Source organism: Eurytemora carolleeae, unplaced genomic scaffold, assembly GCF_000591075.1.
Source record: "Eurytemora carolleeae unplaced genomic scaffold, Eaff_2.0 scaffold279, whole genome shotgun sequence".
In the NCBI taxonomy this organism is placed as follows: Eukaryota; Metazoa; Arthropoda; class Copepoda; order Calanoida; family Temoridae; genus Eurytemora; species Eurytemora carolleeae.
The window spans coordinates 71,581-89,005 of NW_019396265.1; the positions used below are offsets into that span (position 1 = coordinate 71,581).

General features: G+C 34.3%; 3 protein-coding genes across 3 annotated transcripts; all 3 read right to left on the reverse strand.

Moving 5' to 3' along the window:
- Positions 1–830: 830 nt before the first annotated feature.
- On the reverse strand, positions 831–5,719 carry LOC111699661 (uncharacterized). The gene is made up of 9 exons (XM_023470384.1): positions 5,598–5,719; positions 4,557–4,633; positions 3,900–4,026; positions 3,233–3,269; positions 3,009–3,069; positions 2,569–2,656; positions 2,361–2,465; positions 1,301–1,464; positions 831–1,243 (listed from the first exon to the last, which is right to left on the reverse strand). The coding sequence occupies exons 1-9, from the start codon at positions 5,692–5,694 to the stop codon at positions 1,079–1,081; spliced, it is 921 nt and encodes a 306-aa protein (XP_023326152.1). The 5' UTR covers positions 5,695–5,719; the 3' UTR covers positions 831–1,078.
- Positions 5,710–12,247, reverse strand: LOC111699663 (probable ATP-dependent RNA helicase DDX27). The gene is given in 8 exon segments (XM_023470386.1): positions 5,710–6,500; positions 6,788–7,137; positions 7,544–7,609; positions 7,953–8,053; positions 8,249–8,456; positions 8,734–9,138; positions 9,742–9,861; positions 11,997–12,247. Coding segments are annotated over 8 exon segments (2,205 nt in total). The 5' UTR covers positions 12,234–12,247; the 3' UTR covers positions 5,710–5,782.
- Positions 12,239–14,684, reverse strand: LOC111699662 (60S ribosomal protein L23a). The gene is made up of 3 exons (XM_023470385.1): positions 14,387–14,684; positions 13,525–13,648; positions 12,239–12,478 (listed from the first exon to the last, which is right to left on the reverse strand). The coding sequence occupies exons 1-3, from the start codon at positions 14,650–14,652 to the stop codon at positions 12,317–12,319; spliced, it is 552 nt and encodes a 183-aa protein (XP_023326153.1). The 5' UTR covers positions 14,653–14,684; the 3' UTR covers positions 12,239–12,316.
- Positions 14,685–17,425: the final 2,741 nt, after the last annotated feature.

Consider the following 17,425-nt stretch of genomic DNA (forward strand, 5'->3'; position numbering starts at 1 on the left):
TAGGAGAGTTCAAAATCTATTGTTTTTGTTGTAAATATAAACAATAATTAGTATAAGTGATGGCACAGTCTCGGCAAGGGAAAATTCAACCCCTTAGTCAACAATTTCCTCGTAGTAATAAATTTTATAAAACTGCACTCCTCTTACACCAGTCTATAAGGTAGAACAAGTACGTCGTAGTAATAAATTTGATAAAACTGCACACAAACTATATTCCTCTTACCCCAGTCTATAAGGTAGAACAAGAACATCGTAGTAATGAATTTGATAAAACTGCACACAAACTATATTCCTCTTACCCCAGTCTATAAGGTAGAACAAGAACATCGTAGTAATAAATTTGATAAAACTGCACACAAACTATATTCCTCTTACCCCAGTCTATATGGTAGAACAAGAACATCGTAGTAATAAATTTGATAAAACTGCATACTAACTATATTCCTCTTACACCAGTCTTTAAAGTAGAACAAGTACATCGTGTAATAAATTTGATAAAACTGCACACAAACTATATTCATCTTACACCAGTCTATAAGGTAGAACAAGTACGTCGTAGTAATAAATTTGATAAAACTGCACACAAACTATATTCCTCTTACTCCAGTCTATAAGGTAGAACAAGAACAGTGGAAAGAATTAATCCTAAGAATCAGAATCAGAATCAGAATTAAAAATAAGTCTTCAGAAAATATCATCTTATAAGATTATTTGTAATTTTCTGACTAAACAGAGAAACCAAAACAATAATAGGGGATGAATGGGCATAAATGCCATGCACCTCCGACANTAGTTTGAAACCCATATTTTTCTGTTTTAAGAAATCGTTGTTTAAAACATATATTCGCCTTTATTGTTACTTTCTTTACAGATCTATATACTCTAAAAATAAAATCTAAAATCTTTTATAAAAGTTTGAGGTAATTGTGTTTTTCAACGTTCCAGTTTTTTCCTTTCTTCATCAACATTCTTTTCCTTCTGATTTCCCTTCGGAACAAGTTATAGCTCACTCCGAATATTCTAATTTTCTTGAAAGACGTTTAGGAATTAATTATTTAATTTGTCTAGAACTGTAAATTTAGCTGTGCTTTATCTTCTCTGAAATATAGTTGAGGAGCTCTAGCTTTAGAACTGGTATCTCCAGGGTATCCAGGAACCTGAGAAGATGTCCAGAGAAACTGTTGTATTTCTTTTCCTGGCTCCGGGTTGGGGTTTTAGTCCATTGGTTCCTATCCTCTAACACCTGAACATACAGGAGTATGAGGAAGTTAACTAGGACTGGATAAAATCTAGACGATACCTGTCCGACAATAAAATCTCCAAGAATATAGATCTTCTCTGGTTCAAGCAGATCCCCGGTTAGTTGCTCCCGGAGCACATCAAAGATTTTTAGTCTTAACTCCGGCCACCGAGTTACAGCAGGGATAAGAGAATTAGGGGAGATATTTTCCAACATCTTCCAATCTAATCAAATCAGATTTTAAGTTTAATGTTTATAGAGCGGAGTATATTCAAACTTTACTTTAAAGGAACTCCAGGCACACAATTTCAAGAGACCGTTAATTTATAGAATTGTATGTTCAATTCACAACTGTACCTTTAATCATTTGTCTAATCAAGGATAAATCAGATATCCTAGTTGTTAATTTATAGACTTGTATGTCCAATTCACAACCGTATCTTTAACTATTTGTCTGATCAAGGATAAATTAGATATCCTAGTTGTTAATTTATAGACTTGTATGTCCAATTCACAACTTTACCTTTAATGATTTGTCTGATCAAGGATAAATCAGATATCCTAGTTGTTAATTTATAGACTTGTATGTCCAATTCACAACTTTACCTTTAATGATTTGTCTGATCAAGGATAAATCAGATATCCTAGTTGTTAATTTATAGACTTGTATGTCCAATTCACAACTGTGCCTTTAACCATTTGGCTGATCATGGATAAATTAGCTGTTAATTAATTATCTTTATTGTAATATCTTTGTATAAGTGACTCACAGATTTATCAAGCAGAAACATTGAGGAAATTTTCAGAATTCAACACTTTAAGATATAAAAAATAAAAACTTTTCTTATTTTTGCTTAGATATTTAGTTTATAGAGTAGCGTTGACTAAATACTTTTTAGTCATACGTAATAAACAATAGACTGTAGAGTTAACAAAAAACCTGACCATCAAACATTACTGACATGGCCTATCAATTCCTATTTAAAGAAATATAAAATTAATGAATTTGCGCTAGAGAAAAAGAAAAGGTAATTTCCTCCTTTATTAACCTGAAGATCCCACTTTTTATACAATCCTCCGACCATATTAAATCGACCTAGAATTTGGATCCCTTGCATACCTAGTTCTTGTTTCAGGTTGACTAAAATTCGTTCCGCGGCATCAACGCAATCCACAGAGGAGGATTGGGGACATCCAAGGATTAATACAAGTTTTTCGGTCTGACCTAACTCAAAACCACGATTAAGGAGAAAATAATGATTCTTGTGAATTTAAAATCTAAAATTTTTATTTTCCAGAACTGCAATTAGAAAATAAGGTCTTGCTTCCTGAATTAGTGATGTGATGAATCTCAGCATCAAACTTCTGTTGATTAATCTCCAATATCCGGGATAGGTTTACTAGCTTCAGATAGACCTAGAGAAATATATGAAGGATTTAGCTCCAATATCCGGGATAGGTTTACTAGCTTTAAGTAGACCTTGAGAAATTAATAAGAATTTATCTCCTGCATCCGGGATAGGTTTACTAGCTTCAAGTAGACCTAAAGAAATAAATAAAGGATTTATCTCCAGTGTCCGAGATAGGTTTCATACCTTCACATAGACCTAGAGAAATGTATTAAGTATTTATTTCTAGCATACGTGATAGGAACTTAAACTAACTATATATAAAAGATTTATCTTCAGTAATCAGGATATGTTTCCTAGTTTTAGATAGACCTGGAGAAATATTGTGGCTCGGTTTTAATCTAAGATCAATATATTACCTTAAGTTGAGAATACTGAGGAGTGTTTTTTAGTTTCCCAGAGAAATACAGAAAATCATCCCTGCAGAAAAACCTCTAAATTTATCTCTCAGATGAGAGAGAAAAATGAACATTTGTTTAAAGTTCTAAATGTTAACTGAAATATTAAATTTTTTGAAATTTATTTGATAGCCAAGATTTAACTAGTTTTAATAAGTAATTCTTTGAAAAAAGTTAAGGTTTTCCTGACAAGATTTCGCTGCTCAATACAAAACTCATATTCTGAAATTATAAAAAGATTTGTTTCAAAGAATGAACCTAAAATGTCAGCTACTGACATTTTGTTGTGTCTAATATCCTTAATTCATATAAGAGTTAGCTTTTTAGGGCGTGCTCATTTATATATTTAAGTTCAATGCATATCCCTAACTTAGTTTTGAATTGTCACGTAAAAGTTTTATAATTTTGTCAGTAACCCTGTATGGTTAAAAATCTTTCAATTAGATAAAAAATTTACGAGTTTGGGTTTTTCTTGCACAATATTCAGTGAAACATGGAGATCAACCACTGCCCACGTCAAATTATAGGGAGGGAATTAAGTCTTTGCCACAAGCTCAATTTGTCTAATCCATATTTCTTTGCAACCTGATGGAGTAAATATTGGATATTTCAAACTTAGATTATTTGATCTAGCAGACTTCAAATATTAAAATTGCAAGTTAGATTGAAATCTTGCATATTTCCAACCATAGTCTTATTGGAGAGATCTTGACAAGAAAATTAAGTTTAGAATTTTTAAAATACAACCAAAAAAAGCAAAAGTTAAATAAAACTAGAGAAGATGTCACGCCAGTAATTTCGCATAAATTGGACACATTCCTTATGTTTAGGTTGAATTGTATGTATCCATACCTAGGTCATGATATCCAAGTTGGGAGCGGAGTTGGGCGAGAAGCTCCTCGGATTCTTTGCTCCCAAACCTCAGATTCTCACAAAGAGCTAGAAGAAGTATTTTACAGCTCTGCCCAACCTGATAATCCTGTAAAACAGGAGTTAAAGGAACGCCAAGCGAAATTTCAAGTGACACTCCATGCAAAGATGGCAATGCACGATTTGCTATTATTATTATTAGTATTACAGTTTAATTCTAATATGCAGATGGTTTATATAGGTTTACAATTTAGTGAACTTTTTAGTGGTAGGTGATTAAATCAATACAATGAAGATGACTTTTTTGTTTAAGTTTTGATTGTAAACAAGCTTTTATCGAATTACAAGTTTACAAGTAATCCAAAAGGAGCTTTTAAATTTGACAGGTACTCTAGACTTCTATGTTTATGTTTAACAGCTTAATAAAAAACTAAATTAAAATCAAAAGTATTCTCCTTTGTATTGATATAATCACCTACCACCTATGATATCTAGACCTCAAAATGCACTCACTTATGTTGGTAAAAGTGTGTTCATGTCATTTTGTGTACTAAAACTCAATTCGTTTGGGGCATAACTAGGAACTTCACGTGCCACAAAACAGACTCTCTCATTAGTTAAATATTCATTAATCCCAACCTGTAGCATAGCAACATCGTCCCAGATATCAAGTTCGGACAGTTTAGATAGTTTCACGGATTCTCTGATCATTGAACCTAAATGCCGGAGAATTTAACATTTCCCGGAAAGAAATTGAGTCGTTGCCAAAAAATTCTGGTTTTCTAATCTCTATATCTTTGCAACATAATGTCGTAAACTTTAAACATTTCAAACTATGATTATGTTAGATCAAATAATCCAAGTTTGAAATATTAAAGGTTTTCCCCCGAGTTATAGTGAAAAGACGAGTGTATTATGATATGAAGGGGTACCGACCTAGTAGAATTGTGTTAATGGAGCGTTAAATGATCGGAATACGTGTTTTAACCTCCCGATATTCTCTTGAAAACTACGTGATAATTAATTAGGATACCCATTAAGTCGATTTAATCTAGGTCATGTTCACAAACAATTTGGGCCCGTTCGGCTCAGCCGTTTATTGGATACAAACAGATAGACAGACAAGCAAAGTATATATGCTAATTGTCGATTTATTAAGTTGAACTACACACATTTTTAAGACTGATCTAATATGCAAATGTGCAATTCTTAAAACAAAATAAATGTAAACGTTTTAGACAAATTCAATGCTATCAAAAAAACTCGTGAAATAAAAAGGATCATATGCTAATTTCCAATTTAACTTTAAACTAAGTAAAGCTTATCTAAGAGCCTAAGCTAATTGCAGTTAGACGTAAGGAAAAAATGTTCAAAATTAGTAGATATTTAACGATTTGGTATCCACAATTAATTATTAGTATTTATCAATGACAAATCTGTTCAAAATTGACAGATGGAAAACAATTGAAAAGTCAGAAGCTTTCTATTTTTCTTTCTTTTTATGTCAAGATCAGGCATTATTCAACATCTAATGAAAATCCTCTACGATAACCCGTTACTCTACAGGGATAGCAATTGTCCTCAAATTAAGTTAAAACTGGATATCGAGATAAAGCGTTCAAGATTAACGATACTTTACATACACAACAGTTCCGACAATAGTACAAGGTAAAATGTTACTTATTGTCTCTTTGTTGAACCTAGCTCCTAGTCCTGCCTCTGGAATCAGTTTAAAGAAGAAATGAAAAATTCTCTCCGATATGTCCTTGGTGGTCATTTCTAGAATACGGAATCTGAAAACGATAAATTTTCTGGTTCGCGAAAATATAAAATTTATTTTATAAAACAAAAAAGAATGAAGAACTTCATTTGTTCTTTTTAGGTTTCAGCGATTTCTTAATACCACCAATTTTTCCTCCTTTCTTTACTCCTCCGAATCCGCCTCCTCTCTTCATTCCTCCGCCCCCTCTTTTAGCGCCTCCACCTCCTCTTTTCATGCCTCCTCCGCCCCCTCCTCTACTTATTCCGCCGCCACCTTTTCTAACATCATCGTCAAATGAAGATTTAGATTTTTTCCCACCCTTTTTAGGTTTCTTTTCTCTAATGCTGTCCTCCTTAAAAACTGACATTTTCTTAGGTTTCCTGCTCCTCTTGGCTTGCCTGGCAACGAAGTTGGCTTCCATCTCTAACGCTTTTTGTTCCTTCGCCTCTGCCGGATCAACCGGCGTAGCTGCTTCCTTCTTCTTCTTCATTTTCTTTGTTATCTTTCTGTTTTCTTCTTTAAGTTTATTCTTCTCGTCTAATCTCTCCTGCTTGGACTGAAACCAGACCCTGTCCGGATCCTCCACCTTGTCGTTGATCTTGTTCTGCAACCTGTTCGCCTTGTTCTCAACCTTGGCGATCTCTCGCTCCGCCGTCTCCTCCTCTATCACCTTCTTCACGTCCTCTTCTATTGTTGCCAGCTTCTTCCTGTACTTCTCCACGATATCGGTTGGGATAACCCTGGATTTAACAGGATCACGGGCCCGTCTAACAATCTCTTTGACCATCTTCCTCTCAGACTCTCCAGAGATAGACACGGATCTAGAAACAGGAAAATAGTTTTTATATGTATACATATCTAAAGATATATGTTCAATATGCACTATGTAGATTGAGATTTAATCTAAAGAATTTGAATCCCAATTTTTTTTCATGAAATTTAAAAGAATTAATCATTAGGAATGTTCTAAACGCTAGAGTCAATTCTAACATCCTTAGTTTAATATCATGTATTATGATAAAAATAATTAGAATTTTTTTGTAGAACTTTTCTTACAAAACTTATTAGAAAATTATGATCTGGTTAGATTTGAAAATGTTTTGTTTACCTGCCGGCTCTGCCCGCCCTAGCTGTTCTTCCGACCCTGTGTATATAATGTTCTAGTGTTGTTGGCATCGTAAAGTTAATTACTGTCTTTACTCCTCTAATATCCAACCCTCGAGCAGCTACATCAGTAGCCAGGAGAACGTCAAGCTCATCCTCCTTAAACCTCTTGAGTGTATCCAAACGCTGCGGCTGGGACATATTTCCGTGGAGTTCTCCTACTCTTACTCCAAGTAAACCCAGCATTATATGTAACCTGGAGAAAAGAGTAAAATTATGTAAAATTGAAAAAATCGTAAATATGATTTAAGGGGCTGTTCGCGTAATTTCAAATGACATTCCATGCACTGAGGGCTATGCCCGGTTTACAGTCTCAACTCGGCACAGCGCATACCGGAATTTTCAGCTGAATACAAGCGGGGTTCGACAAGTTATCTCTGTACTCGACGAACACACAAAGGTTTAAAGGGTACCGTTGAAAATCGGGCATTCTCCTCTTCACATGGANTATCTCACCCCTTCTTTACCAAACAAGGTTTCAGGGGTTCGTTGTGAATCGGACATGCCATGCTTTTTTTTTTTTAAATAACTAAACACTTAATTAATCGATAAATTAGCAACCAATCCATCAATAAATACAACAACCAACCAACAGACTTTTTAAGAATTTAACAAGCCAAATACAAAAGAAGCTATTGAATCAAACAAAATATATAAAATCATTTACAAGCAAATTTAAAAAGTTTAAATTTTTTCTTACTTTATTACTGTCCACAAATATTTTCAGTGGTTTATTCAGAGATACTGTCGCCAATTGATTAACCTGGGAGATCAGTTTTAGAGAATTTGTATTTTAGAATTAGAAGGGGGGGTCGTTTATAATGGCTGCAAAAAAGCAGCAATTGTCAGAAAAATGTTCCAAGATTTTATCCCGGTAACATCTCAATAAATTCCTGGTGACGATCAAATCTCGCATTAAAAATGAAAATAATATTATTGATAGATATTGCTCAATACCTAATGATTTTTTTGAGTAACACAAAAAGCAATATTAAATATCTGAGTTTTCTTTTCAGATTATTTGATTATTTTAGTCCTAGAATTTGATTGTACAAGATCTTTAAAAAATGATTTGTTTAGTTGATCTCCGAGAATCTGATTCCTCCCTGTTCTGTCATGGTAGCGGAGAAGAGTAAGGTTTGTCTAGTCCTGGCACAGGATTTAATAATCTCCCTCATCTGCTCAAAGAAACTCTCCTCCAACATACGATCTAAAAACAATGGTTCAAAGAGATCACAGATTGCGACGCCAACAATTTTGAAATTAACTAGTTTTGAACATTTTTAATATTTTTTCAACCTACAAGTGTTTTTTTCAGTAAGAAGACATACTTCACGTGAATATATGATTCCAGGTAAGTTTTTGTCAGATATGTGAAACTTTATTCCTTGAGGTGATCACTCACCTGCTTCGTCTAAAATTAGAACTTCTATACTCTCCAGGGAGAAGGTTGGAGTATTCTTCACGTGATCAATTAAACGACCCGGAGTAGCGATTACAATATCAGGATTCCGTCTCATGATGGATTCTTGGGTCTTCAGATCCAATCCTCCAACAGATAAAGCAACCTCCACAGTTGTAAACTGAGCCAACTGTTTTGTAACTTGGTAGACCTAAAATATAAAATTATGTTACAAAAATGTCTAACTTTTTATAAAGAAAACTTGTCAAAATAAATTAGAATTTCTTCCAATTCAGTGGAATATATTTTCAACGATTAACGCTCTGGGGAAAAAATGAAAACTTATAAATAAGAAAGTTTTCCACTTTCTTGACATAAAAATTTTATTTTTTTCACCAAAATACTTTTCGAAAGAGGTGTGAGAAGGAATGACTCTTGAGAAAATATTTATAAATATATCTCTGTCCTAATTTTAAACCCCAGCCTACCTGTACACCTAACTCTCTGGTAGGAACAAGGACAAGAACCCTTGTAACAGCAACCTCCTTCGGTCTGTATAGTAGACGCTCCAATACAGGCAGCATATACGCAGCAGTCTTTCCGGTTCCTGTAGCGGCGCAACCACAGATATCCCGGCCTAGTAGAGCTACAGGTATAGTTGCAGCTTGGATAGGAGTAGGATGGATAAACCTTAACTCTTCTATAGCCTTTAATAGTGGTCTGGACAGGTTCATAGAGGTGAAGGATGCCTTGTCGTCGAATACGGGTGTATCGTCAAAGAATCCTTCCTCTTCGGACTCATCCTCCTCCATCTTGATTTCTATCCCTGTATCTCCTTCTCCAGGGTTCTTTGCTGCACGACGGAGCTTTCGCTTCGCGTCCCGTTCTTTTATCTACGAGTAGAGATTTTGTTATTTTCAAGGTTGAGATAAATGATTAAAAATCGCAAGTTATTCAGAATCATTATCATAAATCTTTTGCACAAAGATTTTCAAAGATCGACGTACTATCAATTATTGTGAGTATAAATGCATAAATAATGAAAGTATAAAGAAAATGGTAATACAGGGTACACGAGCAGCCACATTTACTGATGGAAATTAGCTTTAGAGAAGTTTTACAAATTTTACAATGTTTTTTATTCTAAATGTTGGCTTCCCTTACCTTATTCCTAACTTTAATCATGAGTGAAGATATATACAAATAATCGATCAAACACTATCGCTTTAAAACGATCGCCTTTTTCCCTCAAGTTTTCTTAATTTTTTCCTAGTTTAATCAAAACAAAATGGCAACCTTAACTCCCTTAACAGATTATTGTGATAATAAGATTCAACCCCTTCAAAATGGTTAGAAAAATGTAGCAAGCTAGCTTTTAGTCAATACTAGCCACATCACATTGGATTTTTTCAAAGTCAAACTATATGGTTTATTTATGAAATGAACCATAGTTTGATTTGAAGCATTGTGAAAAACCCAGTCCTGAAGCTCATTACCTTAATATTATCTGCAACCATCTCATCATCGGAAAGACTGTCATCTGTCTCCGCCTCACTGCCAGATATTACTATCTCTTCTCCGCCTTTATCCTTTCGCTCCCTCCGGAATTTGGCAATCTAATTCAATTGTCTTCAAGATATTGTAAAAAAAAGAATACCTTAGGTGGGAGTGGCCGGGGTGTCAATGCTTTACCCAAAGTTGATATCGAGATATAATTTTAACTCATTGTGGGAAACTTAACTCACCATTACTGGGAATGCATTACGAATTTTAAGTTTCTTGTAAACACCGTGAATATTTTATAGAATTTATGTGATTGTGAACCTATATTTAAAGGTTATCCATGAGTTTTAAAGAGATATTTAATCAAATAAAATAAAATTCCTGCCATATTTGTATGTTCTCAAGACAAGTAAACAACGGTCAAAAAAGGTTGAAAACAGATAAGATAAAGCGTATCCAGGAAAACCCAAAATGATGATACCTCACAGACGAATTACAGAATTTCTAAGGATCTTCATGTTTTTATAGTTTCAGGAAGTCATCTTATCCTTTGTGGGTAACCCTGTAACTACAAATCTCGACCGTAACACTCTTTATAAAATTAAATAAAAAGGTTCGACTGTTTTAACGTAGTTCATAGAATGCGGTAAACCCCTGTCTCATCTTAAAACAACCCCAATCCATTGATCTTTAACAAACTTTCTACACTTTAAATTCCACGCAATTAACCTATAAAACGGGCTGAGACAAAAAGAAATCGGAAATTTTAGGTAACGTCGAATAAAAAACAATTAAATTTTGCTCACGTTGCAAAGATTCGTAGAAGAAATTTATTATTCTCCGAGTCTTAGAGGGCAGCCCTGAATGTATGTTGGTTATGCCATAGCGAGTTCAAACCATAACGTTTTATGTATACAATTCGCCACACCATAATTGAAATAATTAGTACATTACTTATAAAAAGTATAGTACACTACCATATAAAATGGATAGATCGACCTTAGAATTATTCTTCATCATAGGTCCGTAGACGGGATACTACTATACATTCACTCCCAGTTCTTAGTTTGAATTAAGTAGCTGGCAAATTACGTTTCATTGAAATGATCAGAAACAACCTCTTTAACAACAACCTTTGAAGGAATTACCTAAAAATGATCATCCTTAGTTTTGGTGGTTAAAAACCGAGTATATAAATAGGATTTAATAGTTATGAAACGTTACAAAAATTTTAAAAAACACCAAAGTTTAGGAAAAAATTACACTATATGAAATTCTGTTTAGTGATTTGAATTGTATAGTAGCCCAGTGATAAGGTAGAAGCACATCCAACGGTTTGCCTGAATAAAAACAATTTTAGGATTTGGTAGTTTCGGATTTTAAGGTGAAATACATTTTTTCCAAAAAAAAGGGAGCACTGGCTCCATTACAGTGAACTCGCTAGTTATTTACCTAGCGGGATCAGTTCGTGGGTCCAGTGCTCCCTTGAGCACTGGACCCACATGATCCAGCTTAAAAAATGTTAAATGGATATGCTATCACCAGACCACCGTGAAACTATACATCCTTATGTTAATTTCTTAATTTTAAAACCCTGGTTTATATTAAATGATAATTAAAATGAAATTAAATGATTAAAAATAAAAATAAAAATAGAAATAAATATAAATTAAAGTAGAAAGTTTTAATTTATGATCCTATTGTACCTTATTGTTTAGAATTTTAGTTTTTTCCGCATTTTCTTTATAGTAAAAACAAATTGTTCCAGTTTAGAGTCCGGGATATCCATTGGCATGTAGTATTTTTCCAGGTTTATTGGAATTTTTTTAACAAAATTTTTAATATGTACATGTCTATTTGAGCACTCATTGTATTTAATTGTTGATATGAATTTTTTATTTTGGTGAGGTTTATCCTTTTTCTTGTGTAGTTCCATGCATTTTACTTGATTTTTTGAAAATCCTTTGAGTTCAAGAATACAACGAACTATTTTTGATTGGTTTTGTAACTCTTTTTTATCAGTACAATGTGTTCTTGCTGTGTCCTGTCTCAAAAAATGATCTATTATTACATTAGCTAAAGGCTGCTGACAAACCACGCGAGGGCAATACCAAAAATGATCTACATAAATTCACGGTCGTCAGGATATTTAACCTAGATGTACTAGGAATACATACTATTTGTCAAACTTTGTCACCATAAATTAATGAATGTACTTTTCAATATACTATAAATTAAAGACATTTTCCTTGTCGTCTAACGTTGTTTTGGCCTTCTTTTTAACATACTTGGCTATATCATTCCATGTATCCTCCATATACTCTTTCTGGCTCCCTACAAACTTAAACCCAGTATCAAAATCTTTCTGAACTTTCTTGGATGCTTTCTTCTTCATGGGTTTTCCCTCATCCTCTGAATCACTGGGCTCGGAGAAGTTTTCAACATCATCTCCCTCCTCGATAGTTTTCATCAAGTCGGTTGTCATTGTGATTCTGAAATTTTAAATAATTGACGCAGAGCGTAACCAAGTTTAGCAGCTTAACGTTTATTGAATACAAGAGGATACATTTAGATGATTCCAATCTTGTTGGCGACGTCGAGGGCATCATAATCCGGAGCAAGACGGACATAAGCCTTCTTCTGACCGTCGGGTCTCACAAGGGTGTTGACCTTGGACACGTTGATGTCGTACAACTTCTTCACGGCAGCCTTGACCTGGTGCTTGTTGGCCTAAAAAAATAACATTAAACCGTTGCAATTAATTTAACAAATGTTCCAAGTCAGGGTTGGTTTTCACAATAGTTTTCACTAGGAATCAATCCACCCAAAATATAAATCTGATCCGTAAGGAAAGGATGACTTGAGATAAAAAATCTAGTTGATCTCAATTTCAGCCATGATAAAATCCACACCTCGGTTTTGAGCTTTATGAATTATGATAGTGACACTTAGATCTTAAAATGATTTCCGTCTTGAAACTTAAGTTATCAAGTCACTTCTGATTTTTAAAAAAATATCCTAGATTCATTCGAAATTGAAAACTTTTAATTGCAGTAAAGTGACTTGCGGATTTTTGGTGTTAAGATGTTAGTATTGAAATTTAAAGTAAATTAACCAACGAACCTTTCCGTAGCTTGATAATCAGAATAAAGGGTTCATTTACGAAACAGATTTACAACTAAATTATTAGGGGTTCATAATAAAATGCGAGGGGGGGGGGGTAAAAGTAACAAAAACCTATCAGTGAAAGAATTTAATGAATTTACGCCGCGTCTAAAATCTCCCAAAAATCGGTTTCAATTGAGGGCAGGCCTTAATCTTGAAAAATTAGTACAAATTTAAGTGGAACCAAAAACATTTGAGGCGCGGCTTAAATATAAACTGAGGCTCAAATTCTTTAAATTTGGCCTCGAGCTAGGAACTTTAGAATGAGATACCTTTAATCCCGACAGCTTAATCAGAATATCCAATGTGGACACTTTTAATGTCTTGCTTACCCCCCTCTTTTTATGGATTTAGTGCAGAAATATAAAAAAAACCAGTTTTTCATAATAAGAGAGTCTCTTCCGGTTCAGTATTTTAATCTTAGATGGTTCGCAAAATTTCAAATTTCCTGGCTTCTGATACGCAACTTTAATTGAATTTTATACACTTTTCAGGATACAAGTACAAGATTAGGTTAGTCTTGAGATTAAGAAAAAGGGAGGATCAAGCATTGATCTAGATATCCATCATTCTAAAGTTCCCAGCTCAGTTGATCTTTTTAGTAATTATACCTTGATATCGCAGATGAAGACAAGGGTGTTGTTATCCTCGATCTTCTTCATGGCGGACTCGGTGGTAAGGGGGTGCTTGATGATGTTATAAGCATCCATTCGGTTCCTTCTTGGGGTGGACTTCCTAAAAACACATTTAATAAATTTCAGATCTTTCAGAGTGATTCATAATACATTAAAATTACAGATAAACTTTTGGGTCACATAAACCTTAACAATCCGGAGATTGCATCTTTCTAAAACTAGCTTGACTAGCAGTAAAGGATGGGTAGAGAATACGAAAATAAATATTATCTTCGAACAGTTCGTTAAAATATTTCATATATCTGAAAAAGGTACAGGATTATTAAAAACAGGGATACATATTTGAGAAATGTCAACCCCGCGCTCTGAAAGGATGAAAATTGTATTCGAAGATTCGGGAAAGGTTAAAAACATTCTTCCGGTCCTACTTTTAACCTTAACCCCCAAAACAGATTATATACATGTCAAACATGCTAAAGCCAGACTATGTAAATGTTAAACATGCTAAAAACAGATTATATACATGTCAACAGGCTGTCAATTTTTGTAAAAATGTCTTAATTGAATTATTATGTTTTATATATAAGACGATAATAAGGACGACTTAAATGCACACAAGCTGTAACATGATTCATAAGTAAACCTCAATTTAGTAAAATCCGATTGTGTGTGTACTATTTATCCATCAGATAAGAATTTAGAGCAAGACATCTAAATGATCAAATTTTCGTCCCCCAAAGTACGTCTTTAAGACAGTCTCTTTTCTGACAATTATTAGGAAGAGAACAGGCTCTGATTGAGGTTTACATTATAGAGACAGATGATTTTAGTTTTGTACCTGGGGTACTTGGGTGCCCTTGGGCAACGGAAGGTCTTGGGTCTATAGAACTTGACGCTGGTGCGGACCTTCTTAACCCTGGTTCCGTGGAGACCCTTCACGACCTTCTTTTGCATCCTGCGGGCCTTGATCACAGCCTTAACGGGGGCCTTCTCGGTTCCCTCATCTCCAGCTTTCTTCTCGGCAACCTTCTTGGGTGCAGGCTTAGAGCCCTTAACAGCCTTAGCTGCTTCAGGTTTTGCGGCAGCTGCTTTTTTCGGCGCCATTTCTGAAATAAAAATTATGATCACATATGTCAGATTATGGTCTCTGATTTTCGGACCCAAAAGAATAATACTTATCAACTGTAATAAACTTAATAATGTGAATTCAATAAATATGCATATTTATGGGATGAGGCGACTGCTAAAACTTTGTATTAAGGTTCCCAAACAAGGAAACTAAAAACATTTAGCTAGATGGTATCACCTGGCTGCCTTTCTTGGACTAGACATAATTTTATACGTCATACCCCCCATACAAGATATACATGGGGTTTCCACCAACTAATATTCAGGAACATGACTAGAATTGAAGAAAGGCAATTCCTTTTTTATAACAAGAAATTTTTTTTAGCTGTTATCAAGCAGTTATCACAGAAATATGACGAGCACCACTCCTTGCTCTACTAAGAAACAAACATGAATAACTGCGGGATCTGAGATTTATGACAAAAAAGTGATCAACACTATTTGTCCGATCATTGCCACACTACAGTGGTATCAATGTTAATTAATGTATGAACACGTTCAATACTTGATCTTTGATCTAAGCAAGATCAAACAACACTGTTTCCCTTCCACATATAAAGATGTATCCAGCGATATTGTGATGGAAACCTAATCTAAATTGATAGCACTAATTAAACAATCCTTAGATCGAGGAGTCTTCACGAAATAATAAATTTTCTCCGCATGCTGCACGTGTATAGCCTGTGCGCAAAAATTACGAATGCCGCATTGTAAGTTAAGCCTTGGAACATACTAAGATCTCCCAAAAAAATAAGACGACATATCCTTGGAGTATATTGGATGTTTAGTATTAAAAATAGAGATAGTAAAAGACATTTTTGAAAATGAAAAATTCAACTTAAACTTAAATTCTATGAGATGAAAACAAGGAGATATCGTATCGTTTGCACTAATGATTGATCGGACTAACGTACATTCGCACTAACGTTCATTCGGACTAACGTTTTATTTGAGGGTTAGGTTGGCCTAAGACAATTTCTGGGCCGAGCGCTGTGGCTAGGACAGGCTATGGGGCCGAGCACCGCAGCTAGGACAGGCTAGGGGCCGGGCGCTGCGGCCAAAAGTGTTACTGATCAGCTGACTTTAGTGCAAAAGTACGTTAGTTTAATCGGACATTAGTGCAGACGATTTAGCATCATAGGACAGAGGTCCAGAAAATAATTATGACTCGTAAAAGTTTCCGGTTTTAAAAAAAAGTCCGGAGGACAATTGTAATCTATATAATAAAGCTCTTCGTTCATTTATATGGGCAAACGGCTGAATGAATTGGGCTGAATTTAGTGGAGAAACTTTTAGTGGAATTATAAGATTTTTGTTTTAATTCTATTTTAAAATTCCACGGGCAACGCCTGGCACTTCAGCTCCTTCAGCTATCATAGTTTGTAAAAAAGAAAGATTACAAAACGGCGGTGCAATGAATAAAGTAAATTAAATCCAAATTTTTAACAAAAAAAATGGTCTTTTACTGCCTCAGAATTCAAGCCTTCGTGGCTTGGCATTTAAAAATAATTGTTTTACTTTGCTATCCCTGATTCCCCTGCAGATAGCGCCCATCCGATTAGGATGAATAGATTTTTCTTTCAGACTTCTCTCATAGTGGCTCTGGTCCACGTATACAATCTTCTTAGTGCACTGAATGAACAGCAAACTAATTTTTTTTTATGTTCTTCACTCTTGAGTTTAAGATTTGAAAAGTGTAAGCTTTGAGTTCTAGGACGGGGGGGGGGGGCTACTCCCAAGCATTTCTTCTCTAATTACCCTTGTAATTCTCTCTGTCTTAGACTTTTAGTAAGTTCCATACTCTCCATATGATACATGTTCAAATTATGCATATCTTCTTAAAGTGAAGTCCAAGAAAGAATTTTCTTTAAAACTTTTATAATGTACTCATATTCTCTCAGTGCTTTATCCGATTTTTCTAAATTAGTATCCACTATTCATATACCCCTCGATACTCATTTTTATGATCGAAGAAGATCGAAATATTGGTATAATTTTTCTGCCATGTAAAGTACGCACTTTAAACAAAATTAGTTTTTTAAACACGAACAACCGACAATTTTGTACAAATAGAACAGATAACAAATAAAAGTTAGACAGAAAAATTTTCCTACCTTTTGATTTTCTTTTTTACAACACCTTTTCTCCCTTTCTTAGAATGTTTTTTTAATTGACCCTGTCCCTGTTAAAGACAATGCTTTATATTTAAGCACTGTTTGTTATTCACCCCGTATTAGCATTTTTATTCACCCTACTATAGATATTAGGAATTTTCTATTCACCCCTTAGATAAAGCAATGTTTTTATTCACATTTTCAGGTTTTTTTTCACCCAGTTCACCCAGTAGATTCAGGCAATGTTTGTTATTCACCCTGCAGTACATATCGACAATTTCTATATCCTCCCTGTAAAGATAATCCTTGTTGATAAATAAACCTGTAAACGCTATCACGCGTTTTATTCTCCCTGTATTGTGAATATAAACAAAATCACCCTGTAGATAAAGGCCATGGTTGATATTCACCATGTATATATTACCCTTGTTATTTTATGACCCAATAGATTTAATAATTACATAATTGAGCCAGACTTATATTCTTTCTGTAAATATTAGCAATATCTTTTATTCTTCCTGTAAATATAAGCAATATCTTTTATTCTTCCTATAAATAACAGCAATATTTTATATTCTTCCTGTAAATATTGGCAATATCTTTTATTCTTCCTGTAAATATTAGCAATATCTTTT